The sequence below is a fragment of the Bos mutus genome, chromosome 4 (genome assembly GCF_027580195.1).
Source record: "Bos mutus isolate GX-2022 chromosome 4, NWIPB_WYAK_1.1, whole genome shotgun sequence".
Lineage (NCBI taxonomy): Eukaryota > Metazoa > Chordata > Mammalia > Artiodactyla > Bovidae > Bos > Bos mutus.
Window position 1 is genome coordinate 74,844,800 of NC_091620.1, and position 15,425 is coordinate 74,860,224.

At 39.4% G+C, this 15,425-nt stretch overlaps 2 protein-coding genes across 2 annotated transcripts in view; one reads left to right on the plus strand and one right to left on the minus strand.

Moving 5' to 3' along the window:
* The window catches only part of FBXL13 (F-box and leucine rich repeat protein 13), a 220,013-nt gene that overhangs the window by 95,127 nt on the left and 109,461 nt on the right, over positions 1–15,425 (plus strand). Inside the window, exons 10-11 of the mRNA XM_014478077.2 lie at positions 8,593–8,645; positions 12,088–12,188. Coding sequence (XP_014333563.2) covers positions 8,593–8,645; positions 12,088–12,188 — 154 coding nt within the window. The remainder of the gene's footprint in view (positions 1–8,592; positions 8,646–12,087; positions 12,189–15,425) is intronic.
* LRRC17 (leucine rich repeat containing 17) overlaps positions 1–15,425 on the minus strand; it is a 35,644-nt gene that overhangs the window by 10,571 nt on the left and 9,648 nt on the right. Inside the window, exon 2 of the mRNA XM_005895254.2 lies at positions 5,189–6,094. Within this exon, the coding sequence (XP_005895316.1) occupies positions 5,189–5,960 (772 nt within the window). The 5' untranslated portion in view covers positions 5,961–6,094. The remainder of the gene's footprint in view (positions 1–5,188; positions 6,095–15,425) is intronic.

Sequence of the window (15,425 nt, forward strand, 5' to 3'; positions counted from 1 at the left end):
TTTATCAGGATTTGCTTGCTGAACCAACATCTGCTGGGTTGGGCAAGAGAGTGAATGATAAGAGACCTTTCAAGCAACCATTGTAGAACAAGTTAAAGTGCTACTGCTGCTGCTAAGTTGCTTCAGTCGTGTCCAACCCTGTGCGACCCCATAGATGACAGTCCACCAGGCTCCCCCATCCCTGGGATTCTCAAGGCAAGAACACTGGAGTGAGTTGCCATTTCCTTCTCCAATGCATGAAAGTGAAAAGTGAAAGTGAAGTCACTCAGTTGTGTCCAACTTTTAGCGACCCCATGGACTGCAGCCTGCCAGGCTCCTCCGTCCATGGGATTTTCCAGGCAAGAGTACTGGAGTGGGTTGCCATTGCCTTCTCCGAAGCTAAAGTGGGTTTACCACAAATAAATGGGTAGAAAAAATGTTTATGAGAACACCCTGAAACCCAGCTTAACCATTGTGGCAGACCTGTGGAAGAGGAATATGAATTGCAGAACCAACTTTGGCATTGTTACCAGCAGCCCTGGGTAAAAATAGGATCCACAAGTAATACCAGTAAAGGCAAACCAAAGCCTCTACCAGTAGGCTTAGAACACATGGAAAAATCTTATTTGTTGTACTGATGAGTAAAAACAGTCTTTTGTTTTTAACCTTAAACTTAAATGACAATTGCAAATATTGATGTGAAATATGGTTGCCTTTGATAAAGATTATATAAATATAAACGTCCTGAGACCAGAAGTCAAATTTGGTCAATGCCCCCATTTCTAGACCAGGCACCACTTGGTTATTTGCTGCTATCCAATAATTTTGGTAAACCTTCAATAAATGCCAAATTGACTTGATTATCACCCCTGACAAGCATTGCCTCTCCCCTCACCAAACTTTGCTGATTTTGAGGAGGAAACTGGGATTTTTTTCCAGGTAATTTCCCATTTAGTAGGCTATCTTGATTGTTAGCCATGTCAGAACTACTCTGAAGGTTTGGTAGTGGTAGGTAAAGAGACATAAATGACCTTAGTCTATTGTGAATTAAAGATTCCTAATTATGCTTCAAACTAATAGTGAAATTAACTTTGGAGGCAGCTGGGAGCAATTTTTGGTCATAATTCTCCCCAGCCCTAATCTTCGGAGGAAAATGAATCCTTAAAAATAGCAAATTATTCTGGTAAGTGTGAAGCTAAAAAGCAGTTTTTAAAACCTACTTTCACGTATTTTTGCCAAATCCATCCATCTCAATAAGGTATAAATATGCCTTTTAACTAATCTCACATTTATTCCCTTTGAAAGACTAAGTTTTGTTGGTAAAGTGCCTCCCAGTGAATAGAGCTATTATTTTCTTTTTCTTGTTGTCAGATGTTTAAGGCAAAAATAGTGATCTTTGAGGTCTATGTGGTCAAACTGGTATGTATTAGGTACCCTATGCACACCGTCTGACTCATCATCCGTCAGTTGGGGAAGGTATAACTCCCAAGGCAGGGGAATCTGTATTCAGGTTCCTTGTGTGTGACTGCAGGTTGATGTGTTGTACAGAGCCTAAGAGGACAGTCAATACTGGGAGGAAGCACCCAGAAGGCTTTTATAAAGTCTTCTTGGTTAACAGGCATACCCCAAATCTTGAAGGTGATGGTATATGGTGAATTGTATGGTGACCAATTGGAGAAGGCAATGGCACCCCACTCCAGCACTCTTTCCTGGAAAATCCCATGGACGGAGGAGCCTGGTGGGCTGCAGTTCATGGGGTTGCTAAGAGTCGGACACGACTGAGTGACTTCACTTTCACCTTTCACTTTCATGCATTGGAGAAGGAAATGGCAACCCACTTCAGTGTTCTTGCCTGGAGAATCCCAGGGATGGGGGAGCCTGGTGGGCTGTCGTCTATGGGGTTGCACAGAGTCAGACACGACTGAAGCAACTTAGCAGCAGTAGCAGCAGCAACATGGTGACCAATGGCTTGGGAATTGCTTCGGGACTACCTACATGACCTTAAAGGGCAACTTAACTTCTCTACTCCTCAGCTTCTTTCTTCATAAAATGATAATGCTAGTATTTCTTTAAGGTTGTGAGGAGTAAATGTGTGTGTGTGCTCAGTCGCTTCAGTCATGTCTGATTCTTTGCGACTCCGTGGACCATAGCCTACCAGGCTACTCTGTCCATGGGATTGTCCAGGCAAGAATACTGGAATGGGTTGCCATGCCCTCCTCCAGAGGAACTTCCCGACCCAGGGACAGAAACCAGGTCTCCTGCATTGCAGGTGGATTCTTTACTACTGAACCACTGGGGAAGCCCCAAGGATTAAATGACAATGCATAAAACTGCTATATCTTAGGAACACAGAGCATTTAGATGGCAGTTCTCATTAATATGGGCTTCCCTGGTGGCTTAGATGGTAAAGAACCTGCTGGCAATGCAGAAGACCTGGGTTTGACCCCTGGAGAAGGAAATGGCTACCCACTCCAGTATTCTTGCCTGGAGAATTCCATGGACAGAAGAGCCTGGTGGGCTACAGTTCATGGGGTTGTAAAGAGTCGGACATGACTGAGCAACTAACACTTCTCATTAATACCACTGCTAGTTCCATTCTTGACTTCTTTAGGGCTTCCCTGGTGGCTCAGATGGTAAAAATTCTGCCTGCAACATGGGAGACCTGGGTTTGATCCCTGGGTTGGGAAGATCCCCTGGAGAAGGGAACAGCTTCCCACTCCAGTATTCTTGCCTGGAGAATTCCATGGACAAAGCAGCCTGGCAGGTTACAGCCCATGGGGCTGCAAAGAGTTGGACACAACTGAGCAACTTAAAAAAAAAAAAAAAAGAGAGAGAGATCCTACATGGTGTCCAACATGTGAAGCACAATCAAAAATATTGCTATATTCTGGCAGAGAGTTAAGAGATAAATACTGCTGAACAGTCATTCTTAGTAGCTGACATTTATTATCTATTTATAAAATGGAATAAGGAAAACTACAATGGATAAAATTCAGATTGTCATACTTGAATTCTAGTCATGATTTTTAATTACTATGTATTTTTATTTTTAAAAGTTGCTTAAATTACTGCTTTGTAAGAGCAAAGGAAGCAGCTCAACTATTGCCATCAATCTAAAGAACATGGCCCTGTGCCAGGCAGTACCAAAGGGAATTTAAAAGACAAGATCCTTGACTTTAAACTTATGAGAATCAACAATATAACAAAAAATGAAAAGTAAATGACCAACTGAATCAATAGAGTGATATCAACCATAGTGAGGGAGATTTATATTGATGATATTAAAAGAAAAAACTACCCTTCATTTTATAATCTAAAAAGTATAGGCTCTGATTTACACCATTATTAATACGTGGAGGAACTCAAGTTGTCTTTAGTGTATGAACCTGAATGATATGTACTAGCTGTGCATGTCATGAAACTTTGCTTTCCAGTAAATAATATGTGTTTCTAAAGCAAGGGCAATGAATTTATGGGGCATATCTGAAAGGTTGTGCTTAGACAACAATAACTTGAGGAAGGAAAGCAATAAAAATAAATTTGTATTTTTCTAAGTTGATTTTTGCCAAGAGTCAAAAATATTATGGAAACAAAGACAAAGGCAGAAACAGACTTACTAGAGAAGGAATGGCCCAAGGGTAGGAAAACAGTAAATAAGAAAGTTCTTTCCTACTATGTTATCTTTTCTTAAATTACAGTGTGGTCCACGACTGAAGCGACTTAGCAGCAGCAGCAGCTAGTTGTAGAAATCTTCAATTTTGTTTTGATGCATTTTTTCTCAGATAATGAGTTTAACTCTATTTTCTCTGGTATAGCAAGTGCAAATGAACTTTAGCTTAAGGATAGAACCTCAGCAATATCGAGTAATTTTCTAACTCAAGTCTAGGAATAGTAGCTTCGTAATCATTTTTTTAAATGTATAATTCAAGTTTTTAAGCATTACAAAGAAAATCCTAGTAAAACATGTTCTTTGGCCTGAAGCACCAAGTACTCACTGTAGCAGTGAGTTACAGAGAAACGATGTGTACCAACTTTCCTCAAATTCTTTAATGCTTCCCGTGTTCAGGAGCTTGTTTGAACATGATTAGGTTAATTCTTGGAGAAGGCAATGGCACCCCACTCCAGTACTCTTGCCTGGAAAATGCCATGGATGGAGGAGCGTGGTAGGCTGCAGTCCATGGGGTCACTAAGAGTCACACATGACTGAGTGACTTCCCTTTCACTTTTCACTTTCATGCATTGGAGAAGGAAATGGCAACCCACTCCAGTGATCTTGCTTGGAGAATCCCAGGGATGGGGTCACACAGAGTCGGACATGACTGACGTGACTTAGCAGCAGCAACAGCAGCAGCAGACTAATTCTGGACGCCAGCAGGCTCAGGTGGACTTAGCTTTGCTGCTTACCTGTGAGACCACAAGCAAGTGTCTGAATGTCCCTTAGCCTCTTTCTCCTCCTCCTACCCTCTACAGATGGGGATATTACTACTACCTTGCTGGCAGCTGTGGACAGCATGTATGTGAAATACCTGGAGCATAGTAGGTTCTCAATTAATGAGCACTTTCTCTCGAACTTAAAGGATCCCATGATGGCATCTCCCAGCTTACAATGCTGTAATCGCTCTACTTTAGCATCAAAATTCACAGAGTGTCATAGTAAGCAAATCTTTTGGTGTCATATGGTCATGGTGCTATTTAACCAGGTGCCACCTTCCACACTCAGAGTGAGGGGGGCAAGCCTTGAGCATGACTTCGCTGATAAATCAACAAATTGACTTCTGTTTCTTCAACATTAACAGATTCCTGTCTATAATTTCTTTGAGACGTGCTGGAGTCTCTCGGTTCATCTTAACATTTCCTTTCTGTTCTTAAAAAAAAAAAAACCCTACAGTAATTGGAAGGAATAATACCATTTTCTATACAACCCTAATTCAATGACATCTGGCTTTAATTTAATATTACAAATAAGTTATTAACCTATGTCAGAAATGAAAGAGACAACTAAATTGTTTGTTGTCCCAGGGTAGATTAACAGTGCTCAGACCACACAGTGTCTTCACTAATATGTCAAGAGCCTCACTAAAATCTCCCATGGCGGAAATGACACCAGAAATTCTAAGTCATGGGTAGGTGGTGGTGGTGCACGGATTCATAACATTCAAAAAGCATTTTTAATCGTCCACAAAAATGAAAAAGTAAGCAACTTACAAACCTTTTCTTCTGCAGTCCAGTGTCTGTATGGGAAATACATAGTTGTGACAAAGAGTAGAGTCCACCTCAGTCTTGATGACTGGGGGTTTTCCTGACAATTGGGGTCTTGGCTCCAATTGTTCACTTTCTTCTTCATTACATAACTGTTCAGATTTTATCTGCCTCAGTTTTTTATTTTTCAGTTCTTGTGGGCTTTCACACTTGGCATAGTTCCCCAAATTCCGATTCCTTGGAATCTGCAGCATTGAAATAAGCGTTTCCATCTCACAAGTACAATGCCAAGGGTTGTCATAAAGACGCAGATAGCTCAGGAGAGGTGTATAAATGAACACTTCCTCTGTCAAGACTTTGATCTGGTTGTGCTGCAGTAAGAGAGTGGTGAGTTTATTTAAACCGAAGAAAGCCTCACTCTCAATTTTGGAGATCTCATTCTGTTGTAGATCCAAGCTTTTCAGCTTTTTAAACTTGGAAAACATGCTGTTCTTCAGTATACGGATTTTGTTTCTTGCTAACAGCATGTGCAGCAAATCCTGAGGCCAGTCGGGCAGCACATAAACGAGTTTTCTTTCTTGACAATCTAAGTATTTTTCGTGAAGGTATGTGTACACCTCACAGGCGAGGCCTGGTGCATAGCGTTTGACCGGGTTGGAGCTTTTCCGGCTTCCACCAGCCCGGCCATGGTTCACTCGGTTTCTTGCACCCCCAGGGCTTGCCTTGCGGAGCTCAGCGGCTTTACAAAAGAAAAGTAGGATTACGATGATCGCCACCCGCATCCTGACATCCAGCTGGTCCCAATTACTTGGTGTGACAGATGGAACAATGAAAGTACTCCTTTGAAATCCAAGTTTGGGTAATCTTAACTAAAGCAGTTCAGGAAGAATGAGACCCAGCTGAGGTATGGCAGTCCCTAGATTGCAAAAGGAAAAAAAATAGAGACCTTTGTGAACATTGCAACTGACTAATAAAATCAAATTTTCAAGTTTTTTTTTTTTTTCTAAACTATGAAAGTATGATAACACATTTACAGGAGACTTGGAAAATACAGAGCAAAGTTACATATAGTTCTACTATATATTATAATATTTTTAAGTATGCAAATTAAGATTTTTTAGTTGGGGTTTCAATATCAAACTCTCAAAACTTAATAGAATAGACAGAAAAGTAGAAGGAAAGAGTAGACCTGAAAGACACTATGAACCAATTCAACATAATCAAGATTTATACAATTTTCACCCAACAGCAGGATACAAATTCTACTCAAGTTCCCATAAACTCTAAACCAGGAGACACGGAACTCAAGTTATATTTTAAGGCAAAGGAATTCCAATTATTATAATAAAGGTACATGTAGAAAGTGGTGTACAAAGCTCGACACCCTCCTGCTTGCCTGGTTTCATGGCTAAATGTTTGGGCTCTGAATGTGAATCACGGCTCTTCTACTTGCTGGACTGTGTGATCTCAGGCTAATTACTTAACATCATCTTCAGCATCTGTGAAGGGGGACTGATGATACCTCTAGTATTTGGGGGGAAGATGAAACAGGCTCACCGCAATGAATACTTCACAGTTCCTGGTCCAGGGGAAGAACTCAGTTAAACTGTTAGGATTTAGCATTATGAAAACTGAAACTGGATTCAAGAAGTTAAAGGGATTCTTCTCACAGCTTTGAGATGTGCAAACAAGAGTAGGACTCCAACGGATGTTCTGCTGAACTTATTTTTCTGTTCCCTTTGCTGTCTCACAATCACCAATCATGTTGAATGTGGGCTCTAGAAATGCTCAGGGTAAATTGCCAGCTGTTCTTGCCATCTCCTGCACATCTTGGTTCAAATGTCACCTTCTCAGCAAAACCTTTTCTGGCTGCTCTATTTAAAGTAGCACCCCTTCCCACTCACTGGTGATTCTCTAATCCATTTCTTGTTTTATTTCTCTCCAGAACATGTATCACCATCTGTCAAAATAAGTATTTTGCCTCTTTTGTTTATTGTCCTTCTTCCCCAACTAGGATATAAACTTCCTAAGGACAGGGATTTTTCTCTATTTTGTTCACTGCTATTATTTCCAGCACCTGCAGAGTTTCTAGTACATAGCAGGTTCTTGTTAAATGTTTGTTGAATTGCATGAATTCAAGTAACTGCTATTTAAAATATAAATAATCTCATAAATTTAGTTATCTTTTTGGAATCTATTTTTCCCTTCAGTATTACTGATGACTTCCAAAATCTGCACATTTTAAAGAATATTTTTCATTTTTAAAATTCTGAAATTGGTTCTGGTTTGCACTTATTAGGACATACTTGTAAGGAGGAAGAAATGTTCAAAATGGATTTATAATTAATAACATTTCTGTTGTTATTATCGTGGGGCTCTGAGGTTACGAGCAACAGATGTGTTTTCTATTCATTGTCTCAGTGTGAATGCCGGGATTACCCCCTTGCCTGGAGTTTTCCTGATTGTAGGGTCTCCTCCATTTAGAATGCCTTCTCCCCTCTTTGCCCCAAGCATTCCTTCCATTCACTGTTCTCTGTTCCTTCACTGTTTCTCTTCTGTCTCAGATTTGGAGTCTTACTTATGGCAGTCTAGACCCAGAGAGCTGATTGTGTAACACTTTGCTGTCTAGCTCTTTGCACAAATGTCTTGATTTCCCTTCTAGATCACAAGCTGGGCAGGTGTCTCTGGTCCCAGAACTCATCAGGCACTTGGACTTTCTGACTCTCCACATATCAATCTAAAATTCTTTGTAAACTTTATGGCTATCTAACCTAAAATATAAACATTCTGTCAATTACTGTGCATGCTGAATTATTCATGACATTCATGCTGAAGTATTTGTTGGGGGGAGTGTCCCAATGTCTGCAACTTACTTTAAAATGCATAAGAAATTAAGATGAATGGAGGGATAGAGAGAAAGATGTACAGGTGGGTATGTGATCAAGCAAATATAGTAAAATATGAATTGTAGAATATGGGTGATGGATATATTCATTGTACAATCCATCAATTCTCTCAACTTTCTTTGTATGTTTGAAAAATTTCATAATGTTAAAAGGAAACACAACCTCCTAAATTAACAAAAATGTCACACCACAAAAAAACCAAATTGGTTTTTTTCAAATGCTTCGAAGCTGAAAAGCTCTAAGTATATACAGTTTTTTCCCCAAAGTAGTATTTTTCTCTTATCCCCTTTCCTTTTGTAATCCTCAAACAATAATAAGCATATTTTAATTTTAAAGCCCAAAGAAATCATTTTTCTAGGAAAGGAAACCATATACTTAGAACAAGTTACTTACCAGGGGTTTTGGTTTGCTTTCTAATGAATACACAGCATTGAATGCAAGGTGGAAAAACTTTAAGTTTAAATATTTGTAATATGTTTTTTAGTAATATGTAACTTGTTTGATTTAGGTTTCTGTAAAAACCTGCAAGAGCTGAATGTCTCTGACTGTCCAACGCTCACAGTGAGTATAAGAAGCTTATTTTACTGTTGTTTATATGGATTCAGACTTGCTCCACTAGAGTACTAATAACACAGAGGGTCTGCCAAAATACATGCCTGTGTGCTCATTTATATTAAATATGGAGAAAGCAAACACTGCCAAGAAATTTTATCCAATTTATATAATGCTATTATTTATCCTATAGACATGCCCAAGATTGGAATCTCTGGAAAGTGAAAACTATTCAACAGTGACACAAAAATGAGCTATATTTATGTTTAAGGTCATGTGTGTCTATGAGACAGAAAAAAATGGGCTCCAGCAGAGACAGCAGGGTCAATTTATCAGTCTTCCTGGCTGTCAACTGTGTGCCCAAGAGGATGGAAATGAACACGTAACCCTAGTCAGCTCCTTCCTGGTCCCTGTCTCCAGGCTTCCTCTGCTTTCAATCTGTCTTCCACCACGTGACCACAGATATTCCTTCTAAAAGGCAGATCTGACCATTTCACTACTATCTTCCACCATTTATACAAATGCCTGTCATCCACACTATTGGATAAAGTCAGTTCTTTAAAATTACTGTACTCTGGAGACCCTCGGTGATCTTGCCTCTGCCTCACTCTCCAGTCTCACCTTCTTCTAAGTCCTGCTGCACATTAAGTTGCAGCAGCCACAACCTGCTATGTTTTCTTTGCTGTGTGCACCAAGCTCCTCTTGCTGTTCTGCCTTTGCACAGGCTGTGCTCTTCACTTGGAGATAGGAGGAACAGAATGAAGAGCCTGATTGCTTCATGCTCCTCTTAAGTCACCAGTTCTAGGTTGAAGTCCATGCACCTTGGCACAGGTGAAAAGACTTCATGAATTGGCTCCTTCTTGCTATCTATCCAGCCTCATCATTACAGTTTCTTCTTTCAGATTTCTACTCTATTTCATTCTTTATGTGCATATTTTTAGTACCTACTGTGTTAAAGATATATGATATATAGGGAACTTATATGTTACAAAATAGAGGTGTTATAGGGAATTTAAGATGAATTAGGTTCCAATTCTTGCCCTCAGGGAGCTTTAGTTCTTGCTTGGAAAAAAGATCATATTCTGTAAATTTGGCTTTCTAAAAGGAAAGTCAAAACAATGCCATCTGTGTTGAATTTGTGAACATCAAAGTCTTTTTTCCAGTTTTAGTCTAATAATATACAGGACTGATAATTTTATCCAGCTACATTTTACTATTGTCTTTCCTTTTGAGACAAAGACTAAGAGACTGGCTTACATTTAAGGAGTTGAGTAACATTTATTCAAAAAGGTTTAAGAAGCTTGCCTTATGAATATATTACATCCAGAAAGATTAGAGTGCATTGTGGGCAAATTCCACAGACCATCTTGCAGTGTTAAACACAGAAACAGTTTTTGCATTTATGTGCTGAAGTATTTGGGGATTGCAACTTGAGTTCTTTTGTTCTTTTAAATATTGAAAACAAAATTAGTTTGAATTTCCTTCAGACAGGAAAATGAAGAGAATGGTTTGCTTCCTCGTCTCAAAGGAACATCGGATTATTCCATGTTACAGAAAGCCTACTACATCTTCCTCTTGCTGGTTCCCACAGTTACATCTGTGTGGCTACTTCTCTAAGGGTGTAAACCAGCTTTCCCTCCTCCTCCATGTTCCATTTCATCTGCATTTTTGCCTGAATCTTCCAACAGGCACATAGTCACTTCGATAGTTGACACCATGAATATTTTTGAAGATAGATTCTTTGTATTAAACTATAATGCCACACATTATGCTGTTCTCTCCATTCCTGTTGGGGAAAAGTGTACTGTTTACTTTTTAAAATCTATACATGGATATCCAAATCCTACATTTCTATGATGGAATGTCTAGAAACCTTGCTGGCATCTTGAATGCAGTGGCAAGAGTACAGTGTTTATTCAAAGCCCTGTACTTGTTCTCAGGTGTTACTGACACACAGAATCTTTTCTACAGCAGAACTACAGTTTTACACCTTAAAAAAACCCTTGTGTTCTCTTTAAGGTGTGGTTTGCACCTTAAATCAACCAATTCTTATCCCATGTGCAAGATGCTTTGACCTGTAGAATCTTGTTATTTTAATATTCATGATTCCAAGAAGTAGCTAAGAATAGAATATTAAGCACCGATGGTCCTGCTGAAACTAAACATCTGCCATCCTTTGTGCTGTTGGGGGGCAGCCATACTATCCATGCAGAATCCCTCCCCGAACCACATCAGCTAGCCTAGTGACAGTTTACCTGACCCTGTAATGGCCTATTTCTAGGACAATGTACCACAGATATTTAAAACTAGCAGACCTCTTCAGTATTCCTGGGGAGACTCCTCCACCATCATTAAATAAACACAAACCTGCTGCTACTCGTTCTAGAACATTTTACAATTAGTTACCCACACAAGAAGCAGCGTTGCAATCCAAGCTTGAAATTCATCTGTCTTGTAAACGTGAGTTTAGGGCTCATGATTGAAATCATTCTTTGTTTTTCTGCCTTTCTCATGTCGCAGTCACACTATTCTCTTGTTCTGGTTTTCAGCTCTCTGGAGGAGGGCTGACTGAATCTTTAAGATTCTCCTGCACAGTTTCCTCGACACTAAATTTCATGTCCAACATGTATGCAGCCTCTAATTCAGGCCATCTCAAACTCATCATAAGTTTGGTGAAAATCTGTTCAGCTGTTTTAAATATTCAGTAATGGAACCACAGAAACTTCACCACACACAAACATCTCTCTCTCTCTCTCTCTCTCTCTCTATATATATATATATATACATATCCGTGTATGAATATGGACTCACTTTTTAATGAAGTCCAGTTGAAAGAGTTTACTACTCCCGTCTTTCAGAATGATTATAGTAAGTTTAAAAATGGATCCCTTTTCAATCATTTTCATATATCTAAAGAGTCAAGACTGTTTGGCACTTTGACACGAGCTCAAATTTCTTGTCATGATGTTGAAATGGCAAGGGTTCAAATTTTAATAAAGCATCATTGTGATGGAATGGGACTTTATTTCCAAAGAAAGGGAACAGTGAAGTGAAACTGCTCAGTCGTGTCTGACTTTTTATGACCCCATGGACTGTAGCCTACCAGGTTCCTCCATCCATGGGATTTTTCAGGCAAGAGTACTGGAATGGGTTGCCAGTTCCTTCTCCAGGGGATCTTCCCGACCCAGGGATAGAACCCAGGTCTCCTGCATTACAGGCAGATGCTTTACTGTCTGAGCCACCAGGAAAGCCCAAAGAAAAGGAAGGGGAGGGAGTAATGAAGTTGCAAGCAAAGCAATCTTCTACTTAATTTGATTTATAACTAATAAAAAGTATGAAGAGATCAAGTCTTGCATATATTTTTGGGGGGCAGGGAGAGAGATGATAGATAATGGGGAAATAGCAAAGCCTGTTAGACTTTAATAAGATTCTTCCCTCTACTGTTACGCAGGATGAATCAATGAGATACATCTCTGAGAGCTGCCCTGGAGTCCTGTATCTCAATCTGTCTAACACAATTATCACCAACAGGACAATGAGACTCCTGCCAAGGTAATGCTTGTGTTATCTGTATTACCCTGAAAATAGTTATGCTCCTCTAGGCCCTGATTTGCTGTAGTATCACCCAAAGGCATCTCCTTTTACTAACACCCCCCGACTGTGGCACCCCTATCCTGATAACAGGAGACTGCTTTCAAGTCCCACTGCTTTCCAGTGCTGATGCTCTCCCTTCTTGGTGGGTATCCACTGAATAATTAACTGATCTGTTGCCTTGGCTGGTGTTTTGGTGTCACTCTTGTAGCAATTTGCCCAGTAGCTTGAGTTAAGCTCTGCCTGTCTCTTTCTGGTGGTCCTCGTTCTTGGACTTTGAAGCCTGGCCCCTCAATTCTAGTCCAGTGTTCGGACTTCTCTACAACAGAAAGCCAATATCCTGCTTCCTCAGACTGAACTCTGCAGCGCCAGCTTCCCTACTGCCATGCTCTGGTTACCTGCTAGGGCCCCCTCATCACCTCCAGGAAACCTAGTATTTGCTGTTTTTTTTGACCTATGGACTGTTGACAAGCTAGCACTTCTTTGGAGGAGAAGGCACGGAAGAATACATTACTAAGAGCTGACAGGATATTCAACTTTATCCAAAATTTACATCATTCAATTATCCCTTATTTTCACCAAGGAAAAACTAATTAGGAAAGCGTATATACTCATATTGGAAGAGATTCAAAACATTTTTCAAACCCCAAGAAGGAGTGAATCATTTTTGAAAATGTAACTATTTTTAGATCTTTTTAAAAATGCCAATGAGGCATTTAGAGATGCTTAAACAGAGAAAATTCTAGGTGGTACTCTTCCTTATCTTTGCTCTCTAACCATTTTCTGGAAATGTGCAAGCCTAGGAAAAGGGTGGTGACATATTTGTTTATCTCATTATTGACTTGCCACATTGTATTCAGTCAAATCTACCAAATTTTTCCTTTGAAATTTCTTGTGAATCTTTTAAAAATAGAGAGTTTTCCTCCTTCCAGGCATTTGATATCCATTTTTTCTTCTATGATTTGTTTTTAAATTTATAATCAAGCTAGAATTTATTTTGGTAGATAAATGAAACAACGATCTAACACGTTCGACCCATGTGGCCCAAAGCCTGTTTGTGTGCAGTCCATGAGCTCAGAATATTTGTTTCTCACATCAAGAGTTGTCAAACTCCTAGGGATAGCAGGGCGGAGCAGGGGAAGGGGAGAGATAAATTAAGAGTCTGGCATTAGCATATACATCAGTTCAGTTCAGTCGCTCAGTCGTGTCAGACTCTTTGCGACCCCATGAATCGCAGCACGCCAGGCCTCCCTGTCCATCACCAACTCCCGGAGTTCACTCAAACTCACGTCCATTGAGTCAGTGATGCCATCCAGCCATCTCATCCTCTGTCATCCCCTTCTCCTCCTGTCCCCAATCCCTCCCAGCATCAGAGTCTTTTCCAATGAGTCAACTCTTCACATGAGGTGGCCAAAATATTGGACTTTCAGTTTTAGCATCATTCCTTCCAAAGAACACCCAGGATTAATCTCCTTTAGAATGGACTGGTTGGATCTCCTTGCAGTCCATGGGACTCTCAAGAGTCTTCTCCAACACCACAGTTCAAAAGCATCAATTCTTCGGCACTCAGCTTTCTTCACAGTCCAACTCTCACATCCATACATGACTACTGGAAAAACCATAGCCTTAACTAGATGGACCTTTGTTGGCAAAGTAATGTCTCTGCTTTTGAATATGCTGTCTAGGTTGGTCATAACTTTCCTCGCAAGGAGTAAGCATCTTTTAATTTCATGGCTGCAATCACCATCTGCAGTGATTTTGGAGCCCCCAAAAATAAAGTCAGCCACTATTTCCACTGATTCCCCATCTATCTGCCATGAAGTGATGGGACCAGATGCCATGATCTTCGTTTTCTGAATGCTGAGCTTTAAGCCAACTTTTTCACTCTCCTCTTTCACTTTCATCAAGAGGCTTTTGAGTTCCTCTTCACTTTCTGCCATAAGGGTGGTGTCATCTGCATATCTGAGGTTATTGATACTGTATATAAAATAGATAAACAACAAAGACCTACTGTATAGCACAGGGAACTATATTCAATATCTTATAATAACCTATAATGGAAAAAATCTTAAAAAGAATATATTATATACATATGTGTATGTGTGTGTATATATATATGTATACATGTATGTATCACTGAATCACTTTGTCGTACACTGGGATCTAACACATTATAAATTAACTATACTTCAGTGATTAAAAAAAAGAGTTGTTAAATAACTAACCAATTATTACAGCATCCTTTACTGAATAAAACTTTTCTCAAATGATGTGTGATATTTCCTTATATATCTAAAATTTTTATATAGGTAGTACTAAAAACTCATCACCTTCTAATGTTTTTGTACACATTACTATTATCTGTGTTCTTGAGGTGATTTATGTCTATTGTATCTGTATGGTGAAAATTCTATAAAATAATGTGCTCTGTGCATCTCTTCCCAACTCCATGTTCAGTGATCTCTCATTGATAGCTTGAAATCAGCCAAAATGGCATGGAAAATGGCAAATAATACAAAGTTAGGGCCTGGCTTATTTTTCTGTTGATTGTTTAGACTGGAGAAAACAATATAGTAGATTAAAAGTGTGTCATGTCTACGAACTATAGAATGGGAGAAAAGATTTGCAAATGATGCTGCTGACAGGGCCTAGTTCCCAAAATATACAGACAGCTCAACTCAACAACAAAAAATCAAAGAACCCAACTGAAAAATTGGCAGAAGACCTAAATAGACATTTCTCTAAGGAAGAGATACAAACGGCAAATAGGCACACGAAAAGCTGCTCAACATTGCTAATTATTAGAGAAATGCAAATCAAAACGACAATGAAGTACCACCTCACTCACATGTGTCAGAATGGCCATGATTAAAAAGTCTACAAATAACCAGTGCTGGATAGGGTGTGGAGAAAAAGGTACTCTCTTACACTCTTGGTGAGAATACAAGTTGGTGTAGCCACTGTGGGAAAAAATATGGAGGTTCTTCAGAAAACTAAAAATAGAATTACCATATGATCCATTCCTGGGCATATATTCAGACAAAACTATAATTCAAAATGATGTATGTACCCCTATATTCATAGCAGCACTATTCACAATAGCCAAGACAATGGAAACAACCTGAAGGTCGACAGAAGAAGGGATGAAGATGTGGTATATACATACATGATAGAAAATCATAAAAAAGAATGAAATAA